This window comes from Falco peregrinus, chromosome 1 (genome assembly GCF_023634155.1).
Source record: "Falco peregrinus isolate bFalPer1 chromosome 1, bFalPer1.pri, whole genome shotgun sequence".
In the NCBI taxonomy this organism is placed as follows: Eukaryota; Metazoa; Chordata; class Aves; order Falconiformes; family Falconidae; genus Falco; species Falco peregrinus.
This window is the reverse complement of record NC_073721.1, coordinates 42,662,234-42,688,261: the sequence shown is the minus strand read 5'-3', so window position 1 is coordinate 42,688,261 and position 26,028 is coordinate 42,662,234. Positions and strand designations below refer to the sequence as shown.

Below are 26,028 nucleotides of genomic sequence, written 5' to 3'. Positions count from 1 at the left end.
CCAGAACCCAAAGCAAGAAACCAAATTCAGGTTTGACTTTAAGTCTAGGTTTATCAAAGTGGCATAGGATTTTGGCTTTCTTTGTTTTAGGGATTCTGTTGAAATACCTTAAAGATGAGTGACTCTGAAGATTTACAGGTGCTGCTCCTCAGGGGTTAAGCTCTGACATCACTGAAGGCAACAGCAGTCTGGTGCAGGACATGAACTCCAGGTCAACAATGCAGCCAAAGGGACCTGACACGTCCCATCCTTCAGCAAGTGCTGAGGCTCTACCTCTGTGAAAAGTCTTCCAAGATGGAAATCCCAAACTGAAGACACCTGAGACCTGCACCCACCCTCCACCTCCCATGTGTCTTCTCACCAACAAGGCATTAGTTTTACACTCAAAGGACTGCCATCACCTTCTGTCCTCCAGTAAAGCTCAGCACAGGCTGCGTGAATAACTCAACATAAAGCTGGCATAAATCTCAACAGAAGAAATATCTTTTATCTTTAACCATTTACTCCCACTATAGGAATAATGGTAGTTCTTTTACATTTACATATAACTCTTGTTTGTTTGTTTTGCTTTTGCTTTGTTTGTCTCTTTGTCTTGGCACCTGCATAGCAGAAACTTTACAGTTCATTACAGAAGTTTGTCCCTCTCTCTGCTCCTCCCTTCATTTACTCTGCTGCCCCTGAGGACTAGCAAGCAACACCCCAAGGTCAAGAGAATGTAAGGTGTTACCCTTTTATGACGGATTATAGAAATAACAAACATGCCTGACAGTTTTATACAGCTGCTAGAACGGGTTTAGTTTTCAACAAATGAAGAATTTCCTCTTTTTTTTCTTTTTCGTATATTAATTACATTTTACAAATCTTGTTTTTCCCCCCTTTCTTTACTTTCCCCCCCACTTTTCTTTCTTTCTTTTTACTTTTTTCTCTTTTTTTTTCTCTTTTATTTTTTTACAGCAAAAGGATCAATCACCAACATGTCCATTGAAAAGTCCGGGTTAGCAGAGTTTGGCTGTCATCTGGTCCGACTGTTTGAGGATCTCGGTGTTGTACAGGTCTAGAGCATGGTTCACACGGATGATCTCGCTGTTGGTGAGTTTCAGGCGGTGCTTGAGCATACAAGAGAACAGATCCAGCTGGGGCTTCCCTGGGGCCACAGGAGGCGCCAGTCTATTGATTCGGTCCCGAATATCCAGCAGCAAGAGCATGACGGAGGAGGAAGAATAGAACTGCCCGCCTTGCGTGTATGACTGGTTGACCTGCTGCACGGCACTACGCAGCAGGTCAGCGTTAAAACGCAGGCTGTAGCCATACACCTGCACATCCGAGATCTTGATGTAGAACTGACGCTTGGTGGGGTCAGAAAGGTCCACAGGCCCTTGGCCAGTCTCGTTACGCAGTAGGGAGGGCAGCCGAGTCCGGCTGCGTAGGTAGATGTGAACAGTCTCAAAAAAGGTTTTCCACCGGTTGCCCAGTAGCAGGGTCCAGTTGTAGCACTGGCTGTTTTGGAGGCGGATTTTCTCCCAGCGTGGGTAGCCATACTCCCCAAAGGGCATGTTCCAGCCCTCAGAGTGACTCCCACTGAACGGGTTGACGTAGACGAAGAACATAGGGTCCAGGCTGCTGTTGCGCATCTGGCAGATTCGCATGGAGATCCCGATCACCATGTGGATGAAGTCCATCCGGTTCTTGTTGCTCTTCAAGGTGAGGGACATGCGTTTGCGCCACCTGGGGTCAAAGAAGGTGTCCAGGCGGATCTCGTTGCTGATGAAAGTGGTGTGCACATAGAGGCGAGAGTCCATTTTCTGCAGCAGGTACTTCAGCTCTAGGTCTTGGAAGTCCAAGTCTGTCTCAAAGCTGATGAACTGCTCACTCCGCTCTGAGTCTACGTTCTGAGGCTCGCAGCGACCCCTGTAAAGCTTATAGCCCTTGTTGCATGAGCCGCAGAGAGAGATGTTGGCGAGGCTGCACATGGCACAGCTGTTGTTGCCCCCAATGATGCAGGGGATGGGGCGCTGGCACAGGCTGGTGCCACCATGGCAAACGCAACTCCGTTGGCTTTCCAGAAACGTCCCCCAGAACCCATTCTCATTACAGTAGAGCAGGGACTGGACCCGAGTAAGCCATTCCTGTATTGTCCTGCGGGTACGAAGAAGAAATCATTAACATTTTAGAACCTCACAGTCCTTGGTGCTAGCATCTTACTAGAGCCGCAGTGTTTTCAGGGATATATCTGAGGCAGAGCTCTCAGAACATTGGTGCCCTGCCATGGCATCTGGCAGCTATTCCAGTCTATTTCTAGACTGGATCATTCATCTGCTGTTTACTCCTTTGGTGGAGAGCAATAGCCCTCTAAGAAATAGCTAGAAGTTAGAACTGATCATCTGAAAAGTGTCTCTCTTCACACTGCTCCAGGAGCTGAGACTGGCACAGTCTCCTGCCAAAGAACCCATCAGTGCCGCAGCAGCAAAGTTCAGCCACGGGGATGGAGCTGATAAAGCCCTGCCAGAGGCTGAGGTGCTATCAGGCACTGCAGGTCCCCATAACTCCTGGGCTAGCAGAAGAAAAGTCCTCTCCATGTCATTGGCAATTCCTCCCACTCTCCAAAAACAGACCCGTAATGGGATGAGGCAAAGCCAGCAGTAACCTCTGCTTACGGTACAGAGCTCAACAACAGCAGAAAAGAGGATGAAAGCCAGGGTGTGTAGAGACAAAGCTGCTAGAACAGCTTCTCCTTTAAAAAAATCTGCTGCTAATTAACCACCTCTTAAAGCCTCTCCCCACAACAGGCAGCCACACTTGCCCATTCCCAGGCCTCACCACTCCCATAATTGCTAGATCAGCGCCCTCACCTCCACGTCCTGCAGCCCTGGAATGACTCCTAATGAATGACACTGTAACCCACGTTTGCTTTTTGTATAAGGCACTTGCAATGTTGCCTTGCTGCCCCCCTCTCCCCACCACCCCGGGAAATCTCAGCACAGCGATTCCTTTCTCAGCAGCCTTCAGCAGAACGCCTTGTTCAGCCGCCTGCTCCCTCCCCTCCGCCTTCCCCCCAGCTAATGAATACTTCATTGTCTCCTCTGGGCAAAAAGTTCTTGGTAGCGCTGCAGTGAGAGGACTGGCTAATGACAAATTAGGATTCAGTCCCTGTAGAAAGGGAGGAGTGATTATGGACAGAGGCTCTCAGAGCTGGATTAGTGAAATTCATGGCACCTGCATCGCCTGACCTCCGAATAATCATTAAGCTGTAGGCTGTATCAAAGAAGGCATTAAATGATACAGCAGCAAAGAACAGCACGATGATTAGGGGGAGGGAGCGAGTGGAGGGATAAGAGTATAAAACAGGAAAAAAAGCACTGGAAGGAAAGAAATAATCAAGAAGCCGAAGCAGCAAGGGTAGGGGAAGAAAGGGGGGGGGTTGGGGGGGAACAAGCAGGTAAAAGGAAAAATGAGGGAGAAATGCAGTGGGCAGGAAGAATAGGTTGGAGAAAGGGGAAAACTGAAACAACAGCAACAACTGAAAGACAGAGGACCTATAGGAGTGAAAAGAAAGAGGAAGAAATTGAGTGAAAGGAATGAAAAAAAAAGAGAGAGAGACAGAGCGAGGAAGAAGGACGTGCAATAGCAGGAAAATTCTGAAACCTTGGATGTGGGAAGAGCCAATTTTTACATTCGTCCTGTGGTACAGGGCTACCAGGGTCTCTTTCCACTACTCAAAGCTAACAGGAGCTCTCCTGCTAGTGGAAAAGCCTGGCTGGGGAACCTGGGAGCAAGGCAGTGACCTCTCCACACATCTGCTGCAGAGGGAGATGGTGACAGCCCTGGTCCCCATAAAAAGTGCACAGGGCTCCTGGTTTCTAGGACAGCTCTGCTTTGGTGTGGAGGGGACAGCACAGCGTGACTGCAAAACACATTACTGACAGCAACAAGAACTCTCAAAACCACCCGCTGGGGCCTGAGTCTCCCTTCTGCTGATAGGTGATTTTTTGCTCACTGGTTCAGCAATACAAATATTTTTTACCCCATCTGAAGCCTCACAGTTGGAAAGCCAGAAAAATGCATTTGAATTTAGCAAGGCACCCAGATTCCAAGTTTCAATCCCCCTAAGGTGTTGCGAACCCACCTCAATTCCTCCATGCACCTCTTTGAAATCTTTTGTTGCTTCTAACCACTAATCTAAGCATGAAGAGGTAATGAGCAAGTGGAGGATGAACTAAAAGCACAGCAACCCTCCAATGCATGCACACTGGCTGCCTGGGTTCACTGGGCTGAGGGAATTGCTAAGAGAAGTGCAAGATTCCTGCATGCTGCCTCTTCCCATGACTAGGCTTGATGACAATGATGAACATCAGAGGCTGCTTTGAAGGAAATACCTCCTGCAGCCCCAAGCTTTGTTCCTAGGTTCCACTCCTGCTGGAATTTCTACCAAGAGGAGAAGCCCAGCAGCACAAAGCAAATGAAGAGCTGAAGCAGCAGGCTGGTGGCAGACAGATGGTAAATGCCCAGCTCCATCCTGTACCCTCTCAGCATCCCTACCCCTGTCCATGACGTAAAGACAGCATTTCCCCGATTCCCACAGCTGTCACTGTGATCACATTTACTGCTTTTTTGTGGGGCTGGGCTTTCAGATGAGGCACTAATGGCTGCTCATATGACTACAGGTGGTTTCTCAGGTGGGTTTGATGAGGTATTCGGCACTGTCAGAGGTGTGCCTGTGTGCACATAGGGCCACTGCTTCCAATAGCCTGTATCGGTGCATGGGCACACAGCAGCTGAACGGCTGCCATGGACAGATCACAATTCCAGCTCCATGCAAGGCAGTGGGACTCTCCCGATTTCCTCACACGCTCACTCATGCACAGGATTCCCAGTGTATTTGTGCAGTGCTGCCTTACTACTTCACACAGTTTTACATATTGATAATGCCATTGAGTTCATGGGTCCAGGACTGCCCAGATACACATCAGGGAACACAACAAAAACTAGGGTCAAATGGCCATGTCCTGTCTGTCTTAGGAAAAAAAAAAAAGGCATCGTTCGAACCTTCTCTTATACTAGCAGTCAGCACAGCAAAACGAGAAAGGATTCTCAGCTGACATCTTGTAATCGAAACTAGTAATTTTCCTGATCCCCAAATCAACTTTGTGGAGGACGGATGGGAGTTCAGGAGAAAGAGGGTTGGTTGTTTTTTTTTGGTGTGTGTGTATATGTCTTAGCATTCAGCAAAGACACAAGTAGGACAAAAAAAAAAATAATAATGCTACCCACCATCTGCTGATGGCAGCAATAAAGGACATAATTAAATGAAAATGCAGAATCCAGGGCAGAGCTGGGCATCAGCTACAAACATGACAATGGGAAGTGTGATGGAGTGAGAGAGAGGAAAAGCGGTATAAATTAATCGATTTTGTCTTGCAACTGGGACAGGATAAGAATATGTGCAGGACCAGTCACAGCCCTTCAGCTGTCAGGAGGTAACTTAAAACACAGAGCTATGATGGCTCAGAGGCCTGCAAGAAGAACCAAGAACTGTCAGGGCAGAAGGAAGCTGAAAAGAGCCACTGCTTAAAGGCTGAAAGCCAGTAGCAGAGTGGTGATTGGTTTTCAATTTAATTATTTTCTCTTTCATTAAGGAGTCATCAGTTTATCTTTCTCCTTTTTAATATCATTGCAAAAGTTATTTTGCCTCACGTTTGCTACCTCTGCTAGTTCAAAGCATAAAGTACTAGAACATGTGAAATTAAAAAAAAGGAAGCTATGTCTTTGAAGGTCACTGTCAAGTAGTTTTATGTTCAACTTTAATATCTTACATTCCAAAACTAAAATGAAAAAAAAAATTACATCCAGGCAAAGCTGTGAGCAAGAGCTATTTTGCAGTGTTTTCTTGCTGTTGCTGGTTGGAGACATGCAGTCCCCTGGTGGTGCTGGGAGCTGGGAGCCAGGTGATCACCCAGAGCTCTTTTGCCATTTAAAACCTATCTGTTGTGACAAAAAAACATGTTTTGCAGGACATGTCGGGCTTTCAGATCAGAAGCGGAGGTCATGTTATACAGAAAGGTTATGAATAATTTTCTTTTTTCCTGACTTGTCCTTCAGGATTAATCAGGTCTGGGGAGGGGAAGAGGCTGATGGGTGTCTCTTGAGACAAAGACTCAGCTTTGTTGTAGATGGGATCTTAGCTAAGTGTTAGAAAACCAAACCATACCAAACCAAAACCAAAAACTAAATAAACCAAAAAACAAAAAACCAAAACACCAAACCCCTGATCCAGTAGGACAGGTTGTTTTGGTTGGTTGGTTGGTTGGTTTTTTAATTGCAAGTAAAAAGGTAGGGATTTAACAGGTTTTCCTTTGAAAAATCATCTTTCTCTTTCCAGCCAGTACTGGCTGCTGTGGAGATACTTTGGGGCTTTCTGTATGGAACAGTGAAGTAAAAAAATGCTATTTTTATTCTCAGCAGCTGTGAGATGTATTCTTAACTAATGACAATTTGGCTGGAGCCCAGAACATGTATCAACTCCTCTCTCCTTTGGATATTATTTATATTTTACATTTTACAGTTTTAAAATGCAACTATAAGTACTCATTCAACATTGACACTGTAACAACTGAGGAGTGGTTTCTTTTTTAAACCAACAAACTTGCCTGCAAAGAGCTCTTTTTTAAGCAAAAGCAGTGCAGAGCAAATACATGTGCGTATATATATGTCCTTAGCTATTGCAAAAGGTCATGGAGAATCAGTCTAATTGCTGAAATCCTTACTCTTCCTTTCCTTTGGAAACGCCACCTCTTCCTTTCCCTGAGGACAATCAACAGCAATCCTATTTCTTTTTCTCACATTGCTTTTGAATATATAATGCAGGCTTACTATTGCCTGTATTAAAGAGAAAGAGAGGCTTGCTCTTAACAGGACCTTTCCATCCTTTCAAAGCCACTGGCTTGCTTGAGAAGCGTCTGTCATTCTGTACAGCAACAATTAGAAAATTAGAGTCTTTCCAAGCTCTGTGAAAAAAAATGATGACATGCATACCTCTTCCACTACATATCTGTCTACCAAGCTGCTCCCCTGCCTAGCTACAAATGCAGAACGACAAATAAGAAAAGAAATTATAATATGCCTGGTGGTGTTGACTTAAACAAATCAAGCACATCAGTCAGTTAAAACTCCAGTTGCCATCATCCATTTCGTCCTTCTTCCTCCAGATTTTATAGTATTAGTTGGAGGCGCCCTTTCTGCGTGGCTGACTTTTTAAAATAGAAGAGAAATGCTAAAGACATATTTATCTGAATGCTTTGCAGCAGCATGGTTGGCTGGATATTTGCTTGCTGCTGCTTCACTTTGTTGTCATGGCACAACTCAAAATACTGCCTGGACATGCTGGTGACTCCACCACCACTTGGCTTGTATATAGCAGCTCAGCCAATTGGCAGGAATGGGCCAATTTTAGGAAGTTCTCCAAAGACTTTTTTCATAATCTCTTAAAGTAAGTCCATCAAGACTTTCTCCAGAAATATGAGATTTCTTGGTAATTAGAGATGTTAACCCCTGGAAGAGTTTCCCAAGCTGCACAGTGATGAAATGAAAACTTTGTGTGTTTAGCAGTCGGGGGACTGGATGATAACAAGAGACAGCAGTCAACCAGTTAATGTTCTCTCGACACTGAATAATTAGGAAAAGAAGGAGGTGAGAAAGCATTCCTCTACAAATATTAACTTGGCCTGACCCTTCCAAAAGAAACATGGAAGAAAAAGCACTTGGACTCATTTTTTTCCCCAAGATTTTCAGTGTTACTTCACTTCAGACAACATAGAAAGAAATAGCAAGAGCTGTTTGTTAAAATCCATGGATTCAAGTCTCCAAAAATGATTGGAAGGAAACTTAAACACAGCTATAGGTCAGTGCTGAAAGGGGCCAGCAGGAGGTGATTATTAGATATCCACAGCTGTGCAACTGTAATGGAAAATCTACTCTCTCCACCTGTAACAACATTGCTGAGCTTCTGGCCAGGGCAGGACTGCAGGTTTACTCTGCAGTTTGTAGAAGTGATGGAATCTACTCCCAATCAAAACTAAAGCTTCTCTCTCGCTCTAGCTACACTCATTGCGGAACACAACTCAAAAATGGGCTGAAGCATCTTGTGCTCCATATGTCCACTTTAACAACAAATGGAGGCCTAAAGCTTGACGGTGGTATATGAGGCAAAATGGCTTAAAAAGCAGCTTAGCCTGCTTGGCTGTCTGATGGCAGCTCTGAAATATTCTTGTAGAACACCGCAGAATAAGCCACTGCCCTTCACCTGGGTAGGTAAGACCACGCAGAAGGATGCAAATATGCTTAGGTGTGTGGTAATGGTTACTTACACCTCCAGAAATTCCAACCCACTCCCAGACTTTACCACTTTCCCCCAAACCTCCATGTTAGCACATCCTGTATCCAAGGCTGCTAGGTTTAGCCCCGGCTCAGCTCCATCAGCCACCTGCCACACCACAGCCATCCCCAAGGAAGGATGAAGGTACCTTTCTCTGGGCAGCTGGTGGTTAGGATTGTGCCGACACCGGACACTGAGGCCAAAGAGTTTGCGGGCAGTGCGCTGGATCTTCTGGCGCTGGGCTTCCAGGGAGCTCTGCAGCAGCTTGTAGCGGTTCTGCAGATCCCAGTCGTTCCCCCAGTGCTGGTGGATGCTCCCAATGGTCAGGAAGTGGTTGCTAGGTAGCCTTTTCATGAAGGATTTAAACTCATCTGAAAAACACAAAAATGTGGAGAAATACAGAGGTTTCTGAACTACAACCAAGTTCCAAAGCTTGTCACTAGCAGGATGGAGAAACAGCAATGATGTATGAGCCATCAGTGCTCTGCTAAAGGAAGGTGATGCCCATTAACTCACTGGTCTGCCAGTCTGCCCCAGGAAGCCCACTGATTCCAGGGCTGCTGCTGCTCCCACACGGGAAATGAAAGCCAGAGAGTACGAGGGTGAAACAACACAGTTAATGTGTACAGGGTGAAGTAAAAAAGAGAAGCAAATTCCCTAGAGCACAGGATTACAGTCTGGGGGTTATGAACAAAAAGCAAGGCGTTGTAATCATTGTCAGTTAAAGAGTTCTCATTTAAATTGTTTTTCATCTGCTCCTAAAATGTCATTTGTTGTTGAAGTCAAATCACTTTGGCTGTGTTGTTAAGAAAAAAAAAAAAAAAAAAAAGCCTTAAAAAATCCCCAGAGGAAGGGTTTGGGTTGTGTTAAAATGTCCAGCTTTCTCATTTTTAAGCAGAGCATTCTGATCCTTTTTTTCTTATTTAACTTCATGAACATTTGAAGTTAAATGGGTTGCTTTATGTAACAATGAAAATAAAATAGTTTGCAAGGCTAAGGTCAGAACAAAATGTGTCAGTTTTAGCCAAAAGAAAATTCTAATTGATCCAAAAATATGTTGTTAAATGTTGTTTTGTAATCACTTTATTTCCATTTGATTTTGTTTGATAATGAAAAAAGCATTATGTAGGCTTTGTTTGAGGGGTTTTTTTCATGACAAAAGAAAAAAAATCTGATACTGTTTCTGTTTACGATCACCCCTTTCTTCCTAATTTAGAAATATAGTTTGCTTAGACTCTGATTACCAGGCTGGGACACCCTCATATGGAAAAAACAGATGGTTCCCATTTTTCAGTAGAAAATAACTCAGTTTTTGATACCAGTAAACTGGCTTTGACACACTGAGACACACGAGGAGTGGGCCAACAAAAAGCCTATAAAATGCAATAAAGAAAAGAACAGAGTTCTGCACCAGGAGAGAACCACCACACACGTCAGTACAGGCTTGGAAACAACCAGTTGAACAACAGCTGCTGGAAAGGTCCTGGGGTTATGGTGAGCACCATGCTGAAGGTGGGTCAGCACTATGTTCTGACTGGGAACAACACAAACTGCATACTGGGCTAAATCCAGGAGGTTGGGGAAGTTTCTCTTCCCCTCTACTTGGCACTACTGAGGCTGCACCTGTCTTTCTCTGCCAACTTTAGGGTCACCCAATTAAAGAGAAGTGTTGAGAAACTGAGGAGGGCACAGCTGCGGGCTACCTAGGTGGTCAAGGCCCTGGAGCACAAGTCCTGCAGGGTCAGGTGGAGGAAGCCGCACTTGTTTAATCTGGTGGAGCTGCCAAGGGGCAATCTAATTACAGCTTACCACTGTTAAAAAGGTACTTACAGATACGAAGGAGAGAAACTCCTCTTGTTAGACACATATGATATAATAAGGAGTAATAGAAAGTTTGCAGCTTGAGAAGTTCAAATGGCTTATTGAAAAACTTCTTTACTTGGCAGTAATGCAGCACTGGAACATGCTGCCCAGAGATGCAGCAGAACCCCTTATTTTAGATTCTGCCAGACGAAGCCATGGCTGACCTGACCTGCTGATGCTGGTGGTCCTGTTTCTGGGGGGAGGCTGGATAGAGCCCTGCCATAAACCCCACAAAGCAGCCAACATGAAATGCGGCCCTCTTTTCCTGTAAGCTATCTACATTATTTTTCTTCTTTTCTGAATCCTTTTTTAAAATTCCTTCGTCCCATTTTCAGAAGGAAAAGAGGACAATAGCCAGGAAAAAAAAAGTAAAAAATGAAAGCTGGTAAAGGATGGTATCTTTTCAAAAAAAGTAATAATCCATAGAATTATTGAAGAAAATCAGACCAGATAATTTACAACCCATCATAAAAAGCTTATGGATATTTGCATAACAGATTTCCTATTATCCAGCAACTTGCAGTTCATGCTCAACTGCCTACCACAGAACATCTATGTGTTAGTCAGTACCATCATTGCATAGATGGTAAATGGATGTTCACATCCTACTCATCACATGGTGAAACTGAGCACCTGATAAAAATAATTTTCATCATTGCACTATCAAGATCCATGGGACATCTGCTTGTCTCCTTTCTTCACCAAAGATAACAGAGGTTTATTTTTTTTTTAATCATCTCTCAGGTTTTCACTCTATTTGTAATGTTGCTTTCAGTGCCCTTCTCCTCCCCAAAAATGATTCTCTCTTGTTCAGTGGTCCTCTGAAACTATCATCACGTATAATTGCTTCTGTTGACCATGCTGATTACTCCTGGTACCTTTCAGCAGTAAAAGCCTTGCATTTGCTTCCCGCCCCTTATAAATCAATTTCCTCAAAAGCCTGTTTGTGCAAAAGACCAAGATCTTTTCCTTTTGATGATGAATGTGCTACATTTTTCATAGAGACGAGTAAAGGAGAAAATTCAGTGCAGTGTGCACATTTTGATACTGCAGTGCAACATTGGGAGAAAAACAAATTAGCAAAGAAATCCAGCAAAATAAAAGTTGAATGAGGTTGTTCTAAAAAAGGGGGGGGGGTGTGGTGTGAAAAAAGAAAATACTTTCCCAAAAGAATAGATTCTTCATTATTTCTTTATATTTATTTATAACTGTCCCTGGAGGCCCCAGCCAAGGCTATGGCTGGATTGTGCTAAGTCTTGTACCCTTCTGGGAATAATTCATTCTTAACCCTGAGAATTTCCAATTAACTAATAAATCTGTTTGCATTTGGTTTTATTTCATTCATCTGCACAATGTCGATGATGGCTGGGACTACATCCCCCATAATGCAACGTGGCCTCTCTTTTTGCTGAGTCACCCAGTCCCTGCAGGCAGTCCCATGGCAATGACTCTTCATCACAGGTGGCAGGGGGCAGAGGTCCAGCCTCTGGAGAAGGATGGTGGCATTTCAGTGAAATGGCCGTGTCAAACATCTCTTTCAAGTATGAAACTTTCATTTTTCCAGTGCTTGTCTTTTCAGTTAAAAAAAAAATAAAATCACATTTTTGTCAGAAAGCAATAGCACTGCAAAAAAAGCCCAAACCCCATGACTTTTAATCAAAGTGCTGTTTTAAAACCCAGAATCACAGTTCCGATGCAGAATTTTTTGGCCAGCCATACTAAAATGCCAAGAATGAGGCAGTGTTATTTTTCTCAATTTACACATGAGCGATGGAGCACAGGACTAAGAGAGCTCCTGAGCTGATTTACAGCAGCAGCAGTTCACTGCAGCCTCCTTGACTTTGAAGATGCTATCCCAAATCACACCAAGTCTTGATTTGTCCCACATGATTTTTTCAAATTAGCATAGGAATCCAACACACGTCAGAGCCAGAATACAGATCTTTCAAGCTATCAGCAGCTTCCTGTGGAAATGGTATATGCTTTCAGCGCACTCATGTGCCTTTCAGCCTACTTTATTGGAAAAGTCTTCAGATTTCATTAGAGATTTCTTTTCTGCTGTTCATAATGAAGAAAATCCTCTCGTTATTGGGAATATTTATTAAAACAAAAAAAGCAAAATACTAATGCTACAGTCTTTTGTGACAGCAACTTTCATCTCAAAGGATAAGTTCACGCATGATGCAACAAAGTGATGAATGAGATGCAGCAGCTTTAAACATAAAGATAATCACTCCGTCTAGCCCTGAAAAGCCTCCAGTCCTGGGTGGAATATGGCTATAGCACAACAGAGAATTGCACTGCAATGTGTCATTTTAACATGGCAAATGAAAAAACACCTTCCCCTGTTGAAATCTCAAGGGGAGGGAGACCGAATATAATTATCTACCACAGCCTTTGCTTAGATTGAGTGCAACAAGTACAGAATGTAACAGTAAAGCAATCACTGTTGGACTGTAATTCCTCTCTCTCCATAGGGCTCTCACCTTCTAAGTGTCTGGGTTAGATGCCCTGGGAGTGTAAAGGGGTTTGATGAATGGTGGCCAACATGTGGCTCTTGAGCATCTTGTATGAAGATCCTGTACCACAACTAGCAACGTATAACTAATGGCAGAGCTGTGCAGGCAAGCACTACCAGTAACCCTAATTTGTGTAGTACTGATCTAGCAGAAGCTTCTAGTATCCACACTTCTGATTTGCCCTAGTGCACCCACCCCGTCCGTGAATCTATAGAAACCCCCAGAAAACCACTGACCTCTTCAGCTAGTGACTTACTACTGGAACAGCCCCAGCCTTGCAGCTTCCCCTAGTGTACGTATATGGGGGGACCTTGTCAATATGGTCATCAGCCCTGGGCTATTAACTACTTTGCTCAGTTGAGCACCAAGTTGACCGCAGGAGGTGGACATAAGAATATGTGCAACAGCAGACATGCCAGCAGGATTCGCATATCAAAGTATGAAGCAGTCCTCAACAGCCTATCAAGAAAACAACACAGGCCGCTTTGTTCCAGCCACTCAAGGGATTAAGGTGACCTTCAACATGAAGAAAGAAATTGCTGCCGGGAAGATTTCTGAAGAAGAATTCTTCAGTGCCTTGCATGAAACTAGATGGTCCCTTCCTCATAGTTTTCTTTCCTAACACAGAGACCTGGACAGTTATGACCATAAACGTTAAAGAAAATGTGTGGGGAAGTAACTGGCTAACACTAAAAGATGAGAGTCAGGACAGGGGTAAGCTCTCGAAGAAGTTCAGCATAGTGCCCATGGGGCTTCGGGGCATGCAGACTGCTTGCCAAAGGAAAGGATGTGACTGCACCAGTACTGTTGCTCTCTTTCCTACCTCCAGCCCTTGAGAGTGCGTATCACGTAAGTGCTACCACACAGCTACTATGGGTGCTGCCCAGCATCAACGTGGAACAAACTCCACTGACACCTCCAGCCTCAGACTGGTAGGAAGTGGAGAGAGAAGCAAAACGTTCACACCAGCAAGCATCGGCACCATAGGAGAGGGAAGTCGTTTCCCCTTCTCCTCTCTATCTCAAATGAGGTGTCATATGGCCTGTGCTCTCGCTCTGTGAATTGCCTTTCACCAAAGTGGAATAAATCATTCATGCAAATCTGAAAAGCAATTTCTGCATCATTCATATTGTGGAAGTTTCTCTGTAGAACTATTAAAGAGGGATTCTGAGCAGGGTTGCTATGAAAAATCAGGTTTTTAAGCAAACAAATCCTTCCATAGAAAATATCCTGTTACACACAGAATTACATGTGGCATGGGTTTTTGTCTGTATCTGAAACAGAAAAAAAAAGGTACTCCCTCAAGACTAAGATCACATTTTTGGGTTCAATAGCCTCTATTTTTTATCCGAACTGGAGCACTATACTGAGGGAAGAAGAGATTCTTACCTGGTATAATGTGACATGTTTTGTTTGAAATAAATCAATTGGAAAATGTGTTTTGCTTGGTTACCTGAATTCTCCAGATCTTTATAGGCTTCTGTCCAGGTCTTGGCCATGTTTGCTAGGGTGTACTCCATGATCTGTATGTCAGTGATGGGGCAGTTGCACTGCGGGAACTCCTCCGCACACTGGCAGCCGCACTGGCTGTTCCGGCAGATGTACTCCCCCTCGCCGTTGCACATGATGTAACTCAAGGCAGACTGGACAAACTTCTCTTGTAAATACTGAGGAAAGATGATCTGGAGACCTGGCATAGAAACAAGAGGCAGAGAAGGGGGTGGGGGAAACAAGAAAAGATGTCATTTCAGGTATCTGTTCTTTTCAAAACCTGTTTCATTAACAGCTTGGGAAAGTGATGCTGAGGAATTAAAAGCTGCTGGGGTATTTCTATTGGAGCTGTCATGAGTAAAGAAGGTGAGCTACAAATTGTGTGCCTCCAGTGCAACTAGTGAGGTAGCTGAGAGCAGAACCCACCTGCTCTGTGAGGGAAAGGTGACAAGTAACACCCCCTCCACAACATCCAGTGTACCCCCTTCATCCCAGTCCTGGATTCCAGTACAGCACAAAGCAGCTGAAGCCAAAGCCTCCCTTGTTCCCGGGTTAGGACTGGTTTTACACTTGACAACCGAGTGCTAGTTCAGAAGTGATGAGCGTTACGCTGTTCTGATCTATTTGAGAGAGACTAAATAGGTTTGGTACCACAGAAACATGGAAACCACACACTGAAAGAGAAAAGGAAACAGAAGAAAGGAAAATAATACAAGGAAGGATTTATAAAAGACCCTTGCAGAGTTAAGTGCCCAGTTCCCATGGTATAAATACAGGAGTTGGGTACCCGAGTCTTTTCAGCTCTCTCCCTGCTAGGAAGGCTACTTGCCAAATCCTATAAAAGTGCAAATGGATTTAGTGCCAATGATTTCAGTGGTGCTCTGAAGATTTACATTAGCTGAGAGATCTATCCCCATGTCTCTTTCTCCATAGCAAGTGTTTGCGTATCCATCCATCTGTGCAGGCGTACGCTTGCTCGGGTACCAGAGGACACGATAACAGTTTAAGTGTTTGCCTCGCGCACAGTGTACGTGTTTTTCCAATCTGTCCTTCTCCAGCCCCCATCTCCTGTCCCCCTGCAGATGTCCCTGAGGGTTCACAGATGTTTTTTTCTACCTGGTGAGTCCTGCTTGTCAAACTCAGTCAGCGTCTGCGGTGCACGAGGCAGAGACAACAATAACTCCGAGCAAGCCTTTTGCGGGAAGCCTGGCCCGCTCGCCTTCCTCATAAAAGGCCCAAGGATTTTGGAGTGGCAGATAAAGGAGTTTATGGCTCGAACAGCAGCACTGAACTCCAACGTAATGAAGGCATGCAGGTCAATTACCCATCTGTTTGTGTTTCTATTGCGTTGAATTACTGTATCCGTGCCTGACAGCTCATTGGAGTGGAATGAAAATAAGACAATAATTCAGAGGATGACAGTGTGCAGGAAGGGCAAGGAGGGCTGTGACTCCTTACAGGAGTTCAGGCCCATCTCAGTGATGGGTCACGTCCACCTCAGACAAGAAAAGAGTGGTGGGCAGTGACCCTGGCACCCCCATTACCCTTTTGATTTTGGTTCCACTGAGAGATCTCAGTTTTGACAAGGTCCCTCTGGAAGACCAAGTCTGGAGGGATCAGGAGGATGTTGAAGGCACAGGGACCTCTGGTTCCTCTCCCTGCTGCTATTGCCAGGGCACAGTCTCCACAAGCACCATGCCTGCTGTCATTGAGCTGCCCCACTGTCTGACCCAACTGGCAGCCGAGCACGGAGCAGCGGCAGCCGCCGGGCAGGATGAACCCAGAGCAACCTTGAGCTGGACAAGATGTCTGTGGCACTTGCCCAGGGAAGGATGTCAAGCCTGGCATTTGGAGGCACTGTGCCTGCACAGATCCTGCTGCCTTTTCTGTGGTGCTGTTGTGGGGAAGAGAGGGAACATGCAAGGGGCTGGCCACAGCCTACCGCACCCCAGTGAACCTCAAAAGTGGTCTAAGGCTGATTATCATTTTGAGACCCATCTGGTCTTTCCTGAGATGTTTCTCAACAAGCACCTTAGCTTTCTTTCCATTGTCTTCAGGAAGGACTGAACTTCAGTCTCTTTTAGGGATTGATCTGAAGCAACCACCAGAGGGACAGTTCCTTTTTGAACCTTCGCACTGACAGGGATGGTCCCACCCGCCTGGCTCCAAGACTTCCCTTCAGGATGGAAACAAAGTGCAGTGCTATTGGAGAACCGAGATCTACAAAGGGGGCTTGGAGGGCCTGAAGGCTGCTGTACTCACTGAGCCTGCAAGCTCACAGGAGAGGGGGCCTGGGCTTCTTGATGTGCATTGACCCCGTTTATTCATGGCCCAAGTCCCTTGAATAAATCTTTCCACTCTGTGCTTCATGAAGAAGCAACCTGACCTGGCCTCACCCTTTGAATGTGAGGCCCAAATGACCACAGGCTCTTCAGCTCACCATAGTTTCTCTTCCAGTTTTAACGTGGGTAACAGCACCAACAAGCTGTCTGGTCCCAGCTACAAATGACACCAGCTTCAGAGATTATTTTTTTTTTTTTTCCTCTGGAAGGAATAGGGGTAAAAAAAGCAACTAAAGTTTCAGGGAAAGCACCTCCCATTGCAAAGGACGTGCATTGTGTATCTCAATACATGCAGAAACATGAATACCCTGTAATCTCCAAAACATAACACCGTCCCATCCTACCCTGCAGAGTTCCTCATGTGGAGGCTCACTTTTTGCCCATAAAACTTGTGGTTTCTAAAAAAAAACACCACCGTTTCCAGGATATCCTCTTCGAAGAAATAACCTCATGTTTAAGAGGTAGTCAGAACCCCTGTACATTTAGCACCAATTCAACAAAACACTTACAGAAATACTTAAGTTTAACCAGGTGAGCAGTTCTGCTGGAATCCATAGAGTTAATTGTAGCATTTAACAAGCAGCACATATTCAAATATGTGCTTAGACCAGGAACACTAGTGACACAAATCCAGCGACCCATCAAAACATGAGTGTGCATACTCCAAATGCAAAGCTCTAACTTAAAAACTGCAAACATTCTATAGGGATTACAGGCAACTCAGATCTTCCAGCTAGGAATTTCCTTGTGGAAGAAATCATTACAGGGTGTACATATAGATATAGATATAGATATAGATATATAAAAGTAATAGGGTTACTGAAATACAGCCATGCCTGCTCTCACATTTGTACCTTGACATATATAAATCCCCACATATTTATCATCATACCCAGACAAGGGCAAATTCATACCAGTATTTTTGGGTTTGTATTGAACACCCTTGTGAGCAGATGTTGGCAAGATGTTGTACAAGTACTGGGCTAGCAGCATCTCAGTCCTGGTACCCTTCCCATTCATGTGTAGTTCCATACCATGCCCAGTAACTAGATATTACTGAAATTGAGTTGATTACAGCTGCCAGTAAAGCACAGGTGTGATTAATCGTTTAAGGTAATCTTGACAAAGATGAGGTTGCAAGAAGGCCATATTGGTTGAGACCACTGTTCTAAGCGCACAAGGAATAGGCTTATCCTCCACAGCAGCCTCAGTAGCTGATAATAGATGCAGAAGGTAGGTTTGCTAGTGGCAAGTGTTAGGGAGAATATCTTAGTTTTGAAGGTAACTTATTGATCGGAAGGAGGAATTCTGCCAGTCTGTAAAGCATAAAGTTCCTCTTTAAAAATTCAGAGCAACACTGATTTGGTATTGGTTTGTCTTAGCTAACTACAGGCAGAATGTGAAGTTTCTGACAAGGGAACATGTCCTTAATTCACCCAGAAAAACTATTAGAGAGATGTTTGGCTTCGGACTGTATATAAAAAGCTTCCTGCATTAAAAGAGGTAAATTTCCCCAGCTCTAAATTAGAGCTATTTGAGACATTTTCCATAGAAGAGTTCTCTGTTGAAAATGCAGTTTCATTGAAGCATTTTGTGAGAGTGTGTTGACTCCAAAAGCACTTTTGACAGGGAAAGGTCTAAATGTATTTTTCATACTCCCTCATTTTGTTTCACTGAAAAGATGAAATGTTTTGTATTGTCATCACTGCTCTGCCCACCTTGGCAAAGACTTTAACATTAATTGTACTGTAAATTTAACAGTCTATTACCGTATTTGGTGTAATAAACTACCTATGCAATATTTCCTGGTTTTATGTCACAGTGTTTAGAATAGCACAGAAGGATTTTACCCTATTGAAATAGTGCCACGTTGCAATATTAACATACGCTGCCCAAGAGGATGTGTCTCTGCAATTTTAATTTCCCAGAACTTTTCAAAGTGATGCTTTTTTTCACTCAGATTTTCAAATTTCAGCCTAGGACACTTTTCTAGGGAACACATGTTCCCATTTCCCACCAGACTGCTGAGGAGCTGTTAGCACCTTCCCCTCCCATGCTTCGGCTTACTCCTTTTCCAGGCAGCACAGGCAGCTCATGCATCAGCCACACCAGAGGTGGAGGCAGGTGAAGGGATGGTTTCATGCTGGTTGCAGGGACAGGAGGATGCAAAGCACAAATAAATGCAGTCACCTATGAGTTCCCAGCCCACAGCAGGATCTCCCCCAGCCCCGTGCGGGCTGGTCCCCCCAGCTTTGTGCACAGCCCTCCCCATGCACAGGACAGGGAACCTGTCCCTAGATCGTGCTATTTAAAAGGCAAACCTTCTGAGCTACTGCGATTAATATACCTGTGTATACACCCGAATGAAGGCATCTGACACAGATGGACGTGCATGCTGGGTCCACATGCATACTGGTTTATAAATTAGTGATGCTCTTCTGTCCATTTAACCACAAGTGCAGAACCAGATACTGCACATGCATCCAGGTCCTTCCCTAAATCTCCAGGCTGGCTGACCTTCCCAAACCCTACATGCAGACATGAATATGTAGCTTAGATCTGGGTCCAGCCATTGCATCTCCTAGAGGGCAAGTTTTGGAAGCACAACTCTCAGGGCTGGGCTGCAGCAAGTTCAGAAATAGAATTTCTTCCTGTCATGAAGAAGCTGCTCGTTTATAGAGCCAGAGTGACATGAAGGTAGTAACGTGGATTTCTGTCAGCAGCTCATGCTCAGCTGCTAATCAGATCAGGGGAGACTTGGTCACGATCCATTACCTGCAGCCCTATGACTAATTCCTAATGAGGCCTCTCAGAGCAGAGGAAGGTTCCTGGGTAATTATCCCAAGAACTGCACTCCAGATTAGGCAGAAAACTCAGGTGTAGCTTTAAAGGTCACTTTGTTCTATTAGGAAGAGCCTTACCTTGCTCCCTTCCCTCGCTGTCTCTCTTGGCTTGGGTCTGTCCTCTCTGTGCTGCGTTATGCTATGAAGCTCCATGAGACCCATGTGTGGTTGACCCCAAAGGTCCTCTGTCTGCTCCCATCAGAAATCACAGCCTCACTCACCTTACATCCCACCTCTCTCCTAAACTTTCACTCTTCCTCCACCTCTTTCCCCCTCCCTGGCATCTTGCTCTTTCTCTTATCTTGTAGGATCAGATAGCCAATAGAGATCTATTGATTTACCTACTTACCAGTTTGTCTGCTATAAACCAAGCTGTATGCTTATTTAGCTGTTTACCTAGTTATCTGGTGTGTCATCCTTGGGTTTTCATTACCAGCAGCCATAATCACAGTATATAAAAAAGCCTCAAATTGTGTGTTGTTAATTAGGTAATAACCTGAACTCAGTGATTTAGATAATCACTGGAATAGTGAAGACAACCTGCCTATTATTTTTAAAGGCAAATAATAACAACAATAATAATATCCACAACATGACTCAGTAAATGAAACCCAGTTTCTGTGAACCCAAGATTAAAACAGCACTTGCCAAATTATACTCAAAGCGGAAGATGTAATGTAGCCCATTCATCTGAAAAATTAAAATTTGTGCAAGTACAAGGATTCCAGAAATAAAACCATCTGGGCAAATGAGCAGTTAAATCCAACATTTCCTTATTTTGTCAAAAACTTGGGAATAACCTTAGTAAATTACACGCCCAGTGAATTTCCTCCTTGTACTGAAGTTGACTTCTTGCTAACCGGCATGTATTTATTTATTAATTCAGTCATGACCTCTATCTGTTGACTTCTGGACTAGTTCCCCAACTGGGACTGAAGCCATGGCTTCTAGCATCCAAATAAAACCTTTGTGACTTTTCCCAAAGATTACCGTCATTACAGAATCCCAAAAGCTGATCTGCAAACCTCTTACGCAAAACAGCAATTTGGGAGGGACAGAGACGTGGATGGAATATCCCTACAATATTAATGGAAAAGGCCACATTTATGTATATTGATATATGTATAATACATAGAAGTCCATGAAAATTCATTGGCAGAGGGCACCCAGACACCTCACTGGGGTCCAAGTCTGCAGTCTTTTGCACCTTTAGCTCAGTCCCTTGTCAAGCCCTGGCTCTGCTGTGCTGAGCATCGTATGAAGCCACCAGAAGCCATCAGTCCTGCTTCAGTGAGCTTACAGCAAAGGTGGTGATCGCAGCAAACAGAGGATGGAAGCAGGCTAGAATAAAGGGCACCCCTCTCTCATATCATCCCCCCCCCTCCATGCCCTGCATGTCCAGCTCCCCCGTTCCTGTGCCCTACCTTGCAGGTGGAGTTTGCTCTCAGTGCTTTGCAGAAGGACAGAACTCACAGAGTCCAGATTGTCGTAGCTGTTACAGCCCAGGGGGCCGGTACGAGTTTCTGTTACCTGTGGAGGATGGAGAAAACAGAGTGTCCCCTTTGACTGCAGCACCATGTCTTCCCCAGGCAGTTTCAGACCTTGTAATATGATGACTGCTTGTCACCAGCTGATGCAATCCAAAATGCATCTTCCCTAATTGGGAAATAATGTGCCACACTGAACAGACACGACTAATGTCTGGCACACTCACAAGCTGCAAAAAATAGAGTGAAATGTGCCTGCTTTCTTTACGGTACCACATGTTATTCTGGGCTTGGCAATGATGTCCTGCAGATTGATGTTTCTCATAGAGCATCTCCATTGGAGAACATCAGAAGCAAGTAGGGGAATTATTCCCTGGCTTCTCTTATTGGAAAGCAAGATACAGAGATGGATTGCAAGCCCACCGTGGTGCCTAGTGCTCCCACAACATATGTGCAGACCATCCTTGTGCTGAGGTTAGGTGGAGGCACACATGGCCTGCAGTGCTCTTGCTGTGGTTGTTGCTAATGGTTTCCAGCCATGGAGAAGAGCTGCCCTTCCTGAATTCACAAAGGGCGGTTATCTGCCATCGCTGTTTCAATATCTCAATACGATTTCCCATCCAGAAGGGAACAGACTCAGCCATGAGACAGCACAGAACAATAACAAGAGCTGAAACCTTTCAGAAATGGCTAACAATGACAACTCCATCCACATCACCTTCCCTGAGGTGAACTCTGCAACAATAAAATCCCTCCCCAGTATAGGATGATTGCTTTCAGAGAAGGCAGCCTTTGTCTGCAGAACCATTTCCCCTGTTCTGTATGCTCTGAGCAGCTTGCCTCCCTGCCTGCCACAAGCCCCCTAGCTGTCTCTCAGTCTGTTTCATTCAAGGTACCTCAGCAATGCCACACTGATTTTTTCACCTTTTCTTGTAGCAAATTCATCTGAGAGATGTTTAGCAGTCATACCCACAAGAGGAAAATACTTCTGGGTTGCATGGGGTTGAACATTTCACAGACCTGCCTTTCCCTTCCAACCTCCATTGCTGATCTGGATTGTCTTTTCCCTCTCTTCCTTCCAGGGGTCACTGCCTCACAGTAGTGGAAGTCTCCTGTCCTAGACAACCATCACATTGGATGCCCACCCCTTTCCATGTATGACTGGCTCTGGGGAAATAAATTCTTCAATAAGGCTGGTAAAAAACCAATTTACCTTAGGAAATCAGCACAGGAAGAAAACAACTTGTGATCAAAAAAGCCATCACACTGAACTGGCAATGTCCTGCCCTCAACCCCTACGGCAGTAGCATGGGCACACAGTCTTCTTTCTCTTCCCAAGGCAAGATACAGTACCTTGATTGCTCCGGTAGAGATCTGGATCTCGTGGAGTCTCCTCATGGTGCCATCACGATCTACAAAGTAGGAGGAAGCAAGCTGGTGCAATGCCTCAACGCTCTGGGTAGCGTTGCCTGACTTTCTGTCAAGGCGGCTTTTGTCCATGTACATGGTCAAGGCCTCCTCTCCTGCAGCAGAAAGAAAAGGAGATTTCAAGCTGCTGTGCAGGGTCATCTTAACAGGAACATACGATGTCATGTGTCTTACCTGAAGAAAGAAAAGCCCAACACAAAGCACTCTTAAATGAACCCACCCTTCCTCACCAGTACCAGAACCTTAGTGCAGTACATACGAGCCTCCTCCATTCAGCCAGAAAGGCCAGGTCCATCACTGCTGGGGATCAGCTCCGCTGAATTGAGTAGATACTATTTTGGACATTTATTAACCATCATAGCTTTAACACAACTGCTGGGAAGGATTCAGTACCATTTGTCCCACTCAAGGAATGCTTTTCTCTGTGGGCAGTGCTCTAGAACGATGCACAACTGACAGAAGATGCCACTTTTATGCAAGTCTCTCTCTGACCCCATTTCTAGAAGGAATAAATGATCTAAGTTGCAAATAGGACATAGTTATGTAGGTGGGTGAAGAGGACAAACAAACACCAGTCGTACCTCTCCAGTGACCCCACAAAAGGGTGAGGGCGGGGGGGTGAGTGAAGGGGAGTGATCAGGGGAAAGAACAAATAAGAAAGTTGATGTAAACCAACCATCCTTTCTGCTTTTTTCCCCCCTCTCAGAGTGTCATTCAGGTAATTTAAGTGGAGAGTGAAAAATACTGTACAAGATAAAGGACGACAGGTGATTTTTAATCAGTAACCAGAGAATCTGGGAGTGGAACGGTTAAGATCTGATAGCACCAAACATCCTAAACATTAGCAGAATCCTGTATGTAATGAAAAGCAGATGAAAAGGACACAAAGGTGTGAAGTAATATTTACCTAGAAGTTCAATTTCTGCTGTATGAGCCAGATTAAAATCCAGTTCATTCTTAACACAAGGCTGGGACTATAGGAGGAGTAAAAAGGCAGAATACCATCCTGCATCCTTAACGTGTGAAGCTCCGATTTTAATAAATGAAAACAACAGACACCTACACTAGGAATGTGCCATTTCTACATAGCTCTCTTAATGAGAGGAATGGTACTTGTTCTGATTTGATTGATGAACCACTGATGAATACGTTGCCTCTGGCAATGATAGCATGGTAAAAAAAAAAAAAAAAAGTACCACCACTTTCTAGGCCAAGAAATATTTTGCTTTTCAGCATTTTTGCTTATTTTTTTGTAAGACAGGGAAGTTACTTTTCTTAAAGGTTCTTATTATCTGAAATAGTTTGATTTGTCCAAATAATTTCTTTTATTACATATGTGCAAAAAATCCAACCCAGTAAGTCCTTCTCCTTGCTTTCCCTGGAAATTTTCCAGCTTTTATCTGGAAGCCAAATGCCTGAACACAAACCAAAAATGAATCAAAATATTTTTATTGGATTTCAGTTTCTCGAGCGATTGATATGTTGAGGATTGAGCCTTCAGTTTTGAGATGAAAAATTGAAAGTTTTGGTGGAAAGAAGATACTTTTAATCAAAAGAATTGATCAGTTGAAATCTTTTAATTGGCTTCACGGGAGCTAAGTGAAGAAGTCTGGCATATAAAGCTTTTTCTCAAATATTTTGTTAAAAATCACATGCTATCTTTTGACCACAATCAACGTAGTAGTTAACAGCATTATCATTGTTACTTCTCACAAAATGAGTTTCCCTGGAAAATGACCAGCTTTGATTTCCTTTATCACCATCAACATTACTGTGCACTGAGCGGTGCAATGAGACCTTGGCAGGGATCGAGGCTCTGGTACATCAGGCTCTATCCACACAAACAGCAGAAAGATAGTTCCTCTCCCGGAGGATTTAAAGCCCACGTATCTGATGAGACACAACAGGTGTCTACAGCAAACAGCCGGCAGCGCACAAGGTAATAAGATGGCTGTGATCAGTGTGAGAAACAGCGGTCACCGCACACCAGCTGCCTGGCTGCTGTCAGCGCCTGGTCAGGTTTCATCTTTAAGGTGAGCTTTAGCGGGGATTTGAAGGAAGGTCAGACTCTGTGAATTTTCATGAGGCAACTAGTTTGCCACTGAAAGGACATCTGAGTGGGAGTTAGCCAAAAGGCTTGGGGAAAGATAGGCTGGATTGGCGTAAAAGTGTATTTTGAGCCAAAACTTTTGAATCTCTCATGTAACGGAAGCATTTAACTGCACAGAGATGCAGCAGACTTAAAAGATGCTTTGCCACCATTTTGCCAGGTTGTGACAGATGAGGGAAAACCTGGAATAATTCTCTCCTTAGCTGCGGTTCTCAGAGGAACCTGCTGGATCCAGGCATCAACTCTTCTTCAATTCCACCAGCAACGAGAAAAAAACTGCTTTTTATGGAAAAATATCATGCTTTATATTAATAGTCAAGGCACAAAAAATCAGGACTTTTCAGTCCAGACTAGTTCATTTTAGCTAGACAAATGCTGAGATTGGAGATGCCTTGGACAGAGAGCAACCAGGAAGTCTGGACTGAATTGCATCAGGCAATAACACCGGGTTTGGTTCACAAGGAGATCCACCATTAGCTTTTGGTCCCTAGATAACATGAAGTAGGCAATGAGCAACTCAGCCTGCTCCTAGACATCAGAGAGGAGAAACCTGTAATCTGGGGCAGTGGAGATCAGTGATTTCCCCACAAAAACTGTCATTTTTCCTCCCTGGGGTGTTTGGACCCCTCCACTGCGAGCAAGAAGAAGAAAGCAGGAAAGTAAAGCCCATGAGATTCGATGCTTTCCCTGAAGGACAAATACTGTGCCTAGGAGTGAAGGGTGCTGAGCTGAAATACTGTTGCTGGAATCCTATTTTGTGTACATGTGTGCAGACCTGGGAAAGCACAGCATCCCCATGGAGCGTGTGCATGAGAAAGCAACTCTTAGATCAAGAGAGGTTAACAGACTTTTGCTGCATTATTAAGTCTTAATTTCTCGTTTATTAAGCTGATGCTATGTTCAAAGTTGTCTTTCCTTCAGGGCTTTCCCTGCAAATTAGCTCTCAGCTCTGTGTGCTCCATCCCAGAGCATGGATGCCCTCAAAATGACCCTTCACCAATCCCATTGTCAGAAATAAACTGGAGCAGAGCTGGTTTTTTATTAGGCTCCAGGGGAAGCAGGCTGCTCTGTAGGTTGAAAAGCATCAGGAGCTGTTCCTCATGTGGCCAGGTGTGAAACTGGTGGGCTGGCCTGATCCATCACCCAGCCTCCTGGGGTCCATGCAACAGCTGGCATTTAAAAGCAGAACAATTTCCTGCGTGTTTGTCACTTGTTTGCAACCTAATAAGACATCAAGCTAAGTCACAAACAACTGTGATCCAAAGCAGAACTCCAGTGAGTTTTCTGAGGAGATGTGGGGTCCTGGGAGAGCAAGGGTGCCAGTACACGTCTGGTTTTATATCCCAGTGGTCTTGTTCAGCCCACAGACTGATTAGAGTGTGTCCTCCTTGCATAATGCATGCCCAGCTTCATCTACATTTTCTCCAGGACTGCCATTGCCAAGATAAATCCTCCTTTTCTCCCCTACCATTACTCACCGTGCACTAGGCTGATGGAGCATTTAGCACTCCTCTCCAACACCAGTTCTCATTACAAGCCTTTGCATATTTAAAATTGTTGTGTTGTAAAATCAGGAC

At 44.4% G+C, this 26,028-nt stretch overlaps 1 protein-coding gene across 1 annotated transcript in view; it reads right to left on the bottom strand.

The window, feature by feature from the left end:
- Window positions 1–917: 917 nt before the first annotated feature.
- The window catches only part of BRINP1 (BMP/retinoic acid inducible neural specific 1), an 88,078-nt gene continuing 62,967 nt past the window's right edge, over window positions 918–26,028 (bottom strand). The window contains exons 4-8 of the mRNA XM_005231281.3: window positions 22,267–22,436; window positions 20,851–20,956; window positions 14,204–14,440; window positions 8,517–8,739; window positions 918–2,136 (exon numbers count right to left, since the gene is read on the bottom strand). Of these exons, the coding sequence (XP_005231338.1) occupies window positions 996–2,136; window positions 8,517–8,739; window positions 14,204–14,440; window positions 20,851–20,956; window positions 22,267–22,436 (1,877 nt within the window). The 3' untranslated portion in view covers window positions 918–995. The remainder of the gene's footprint in view (window positions 2,137–8,516; window positions 8,740–14,203; window positions 14,441–20,850; window positions 20,957–22,266; window positions 22,437–26,028) is intronic.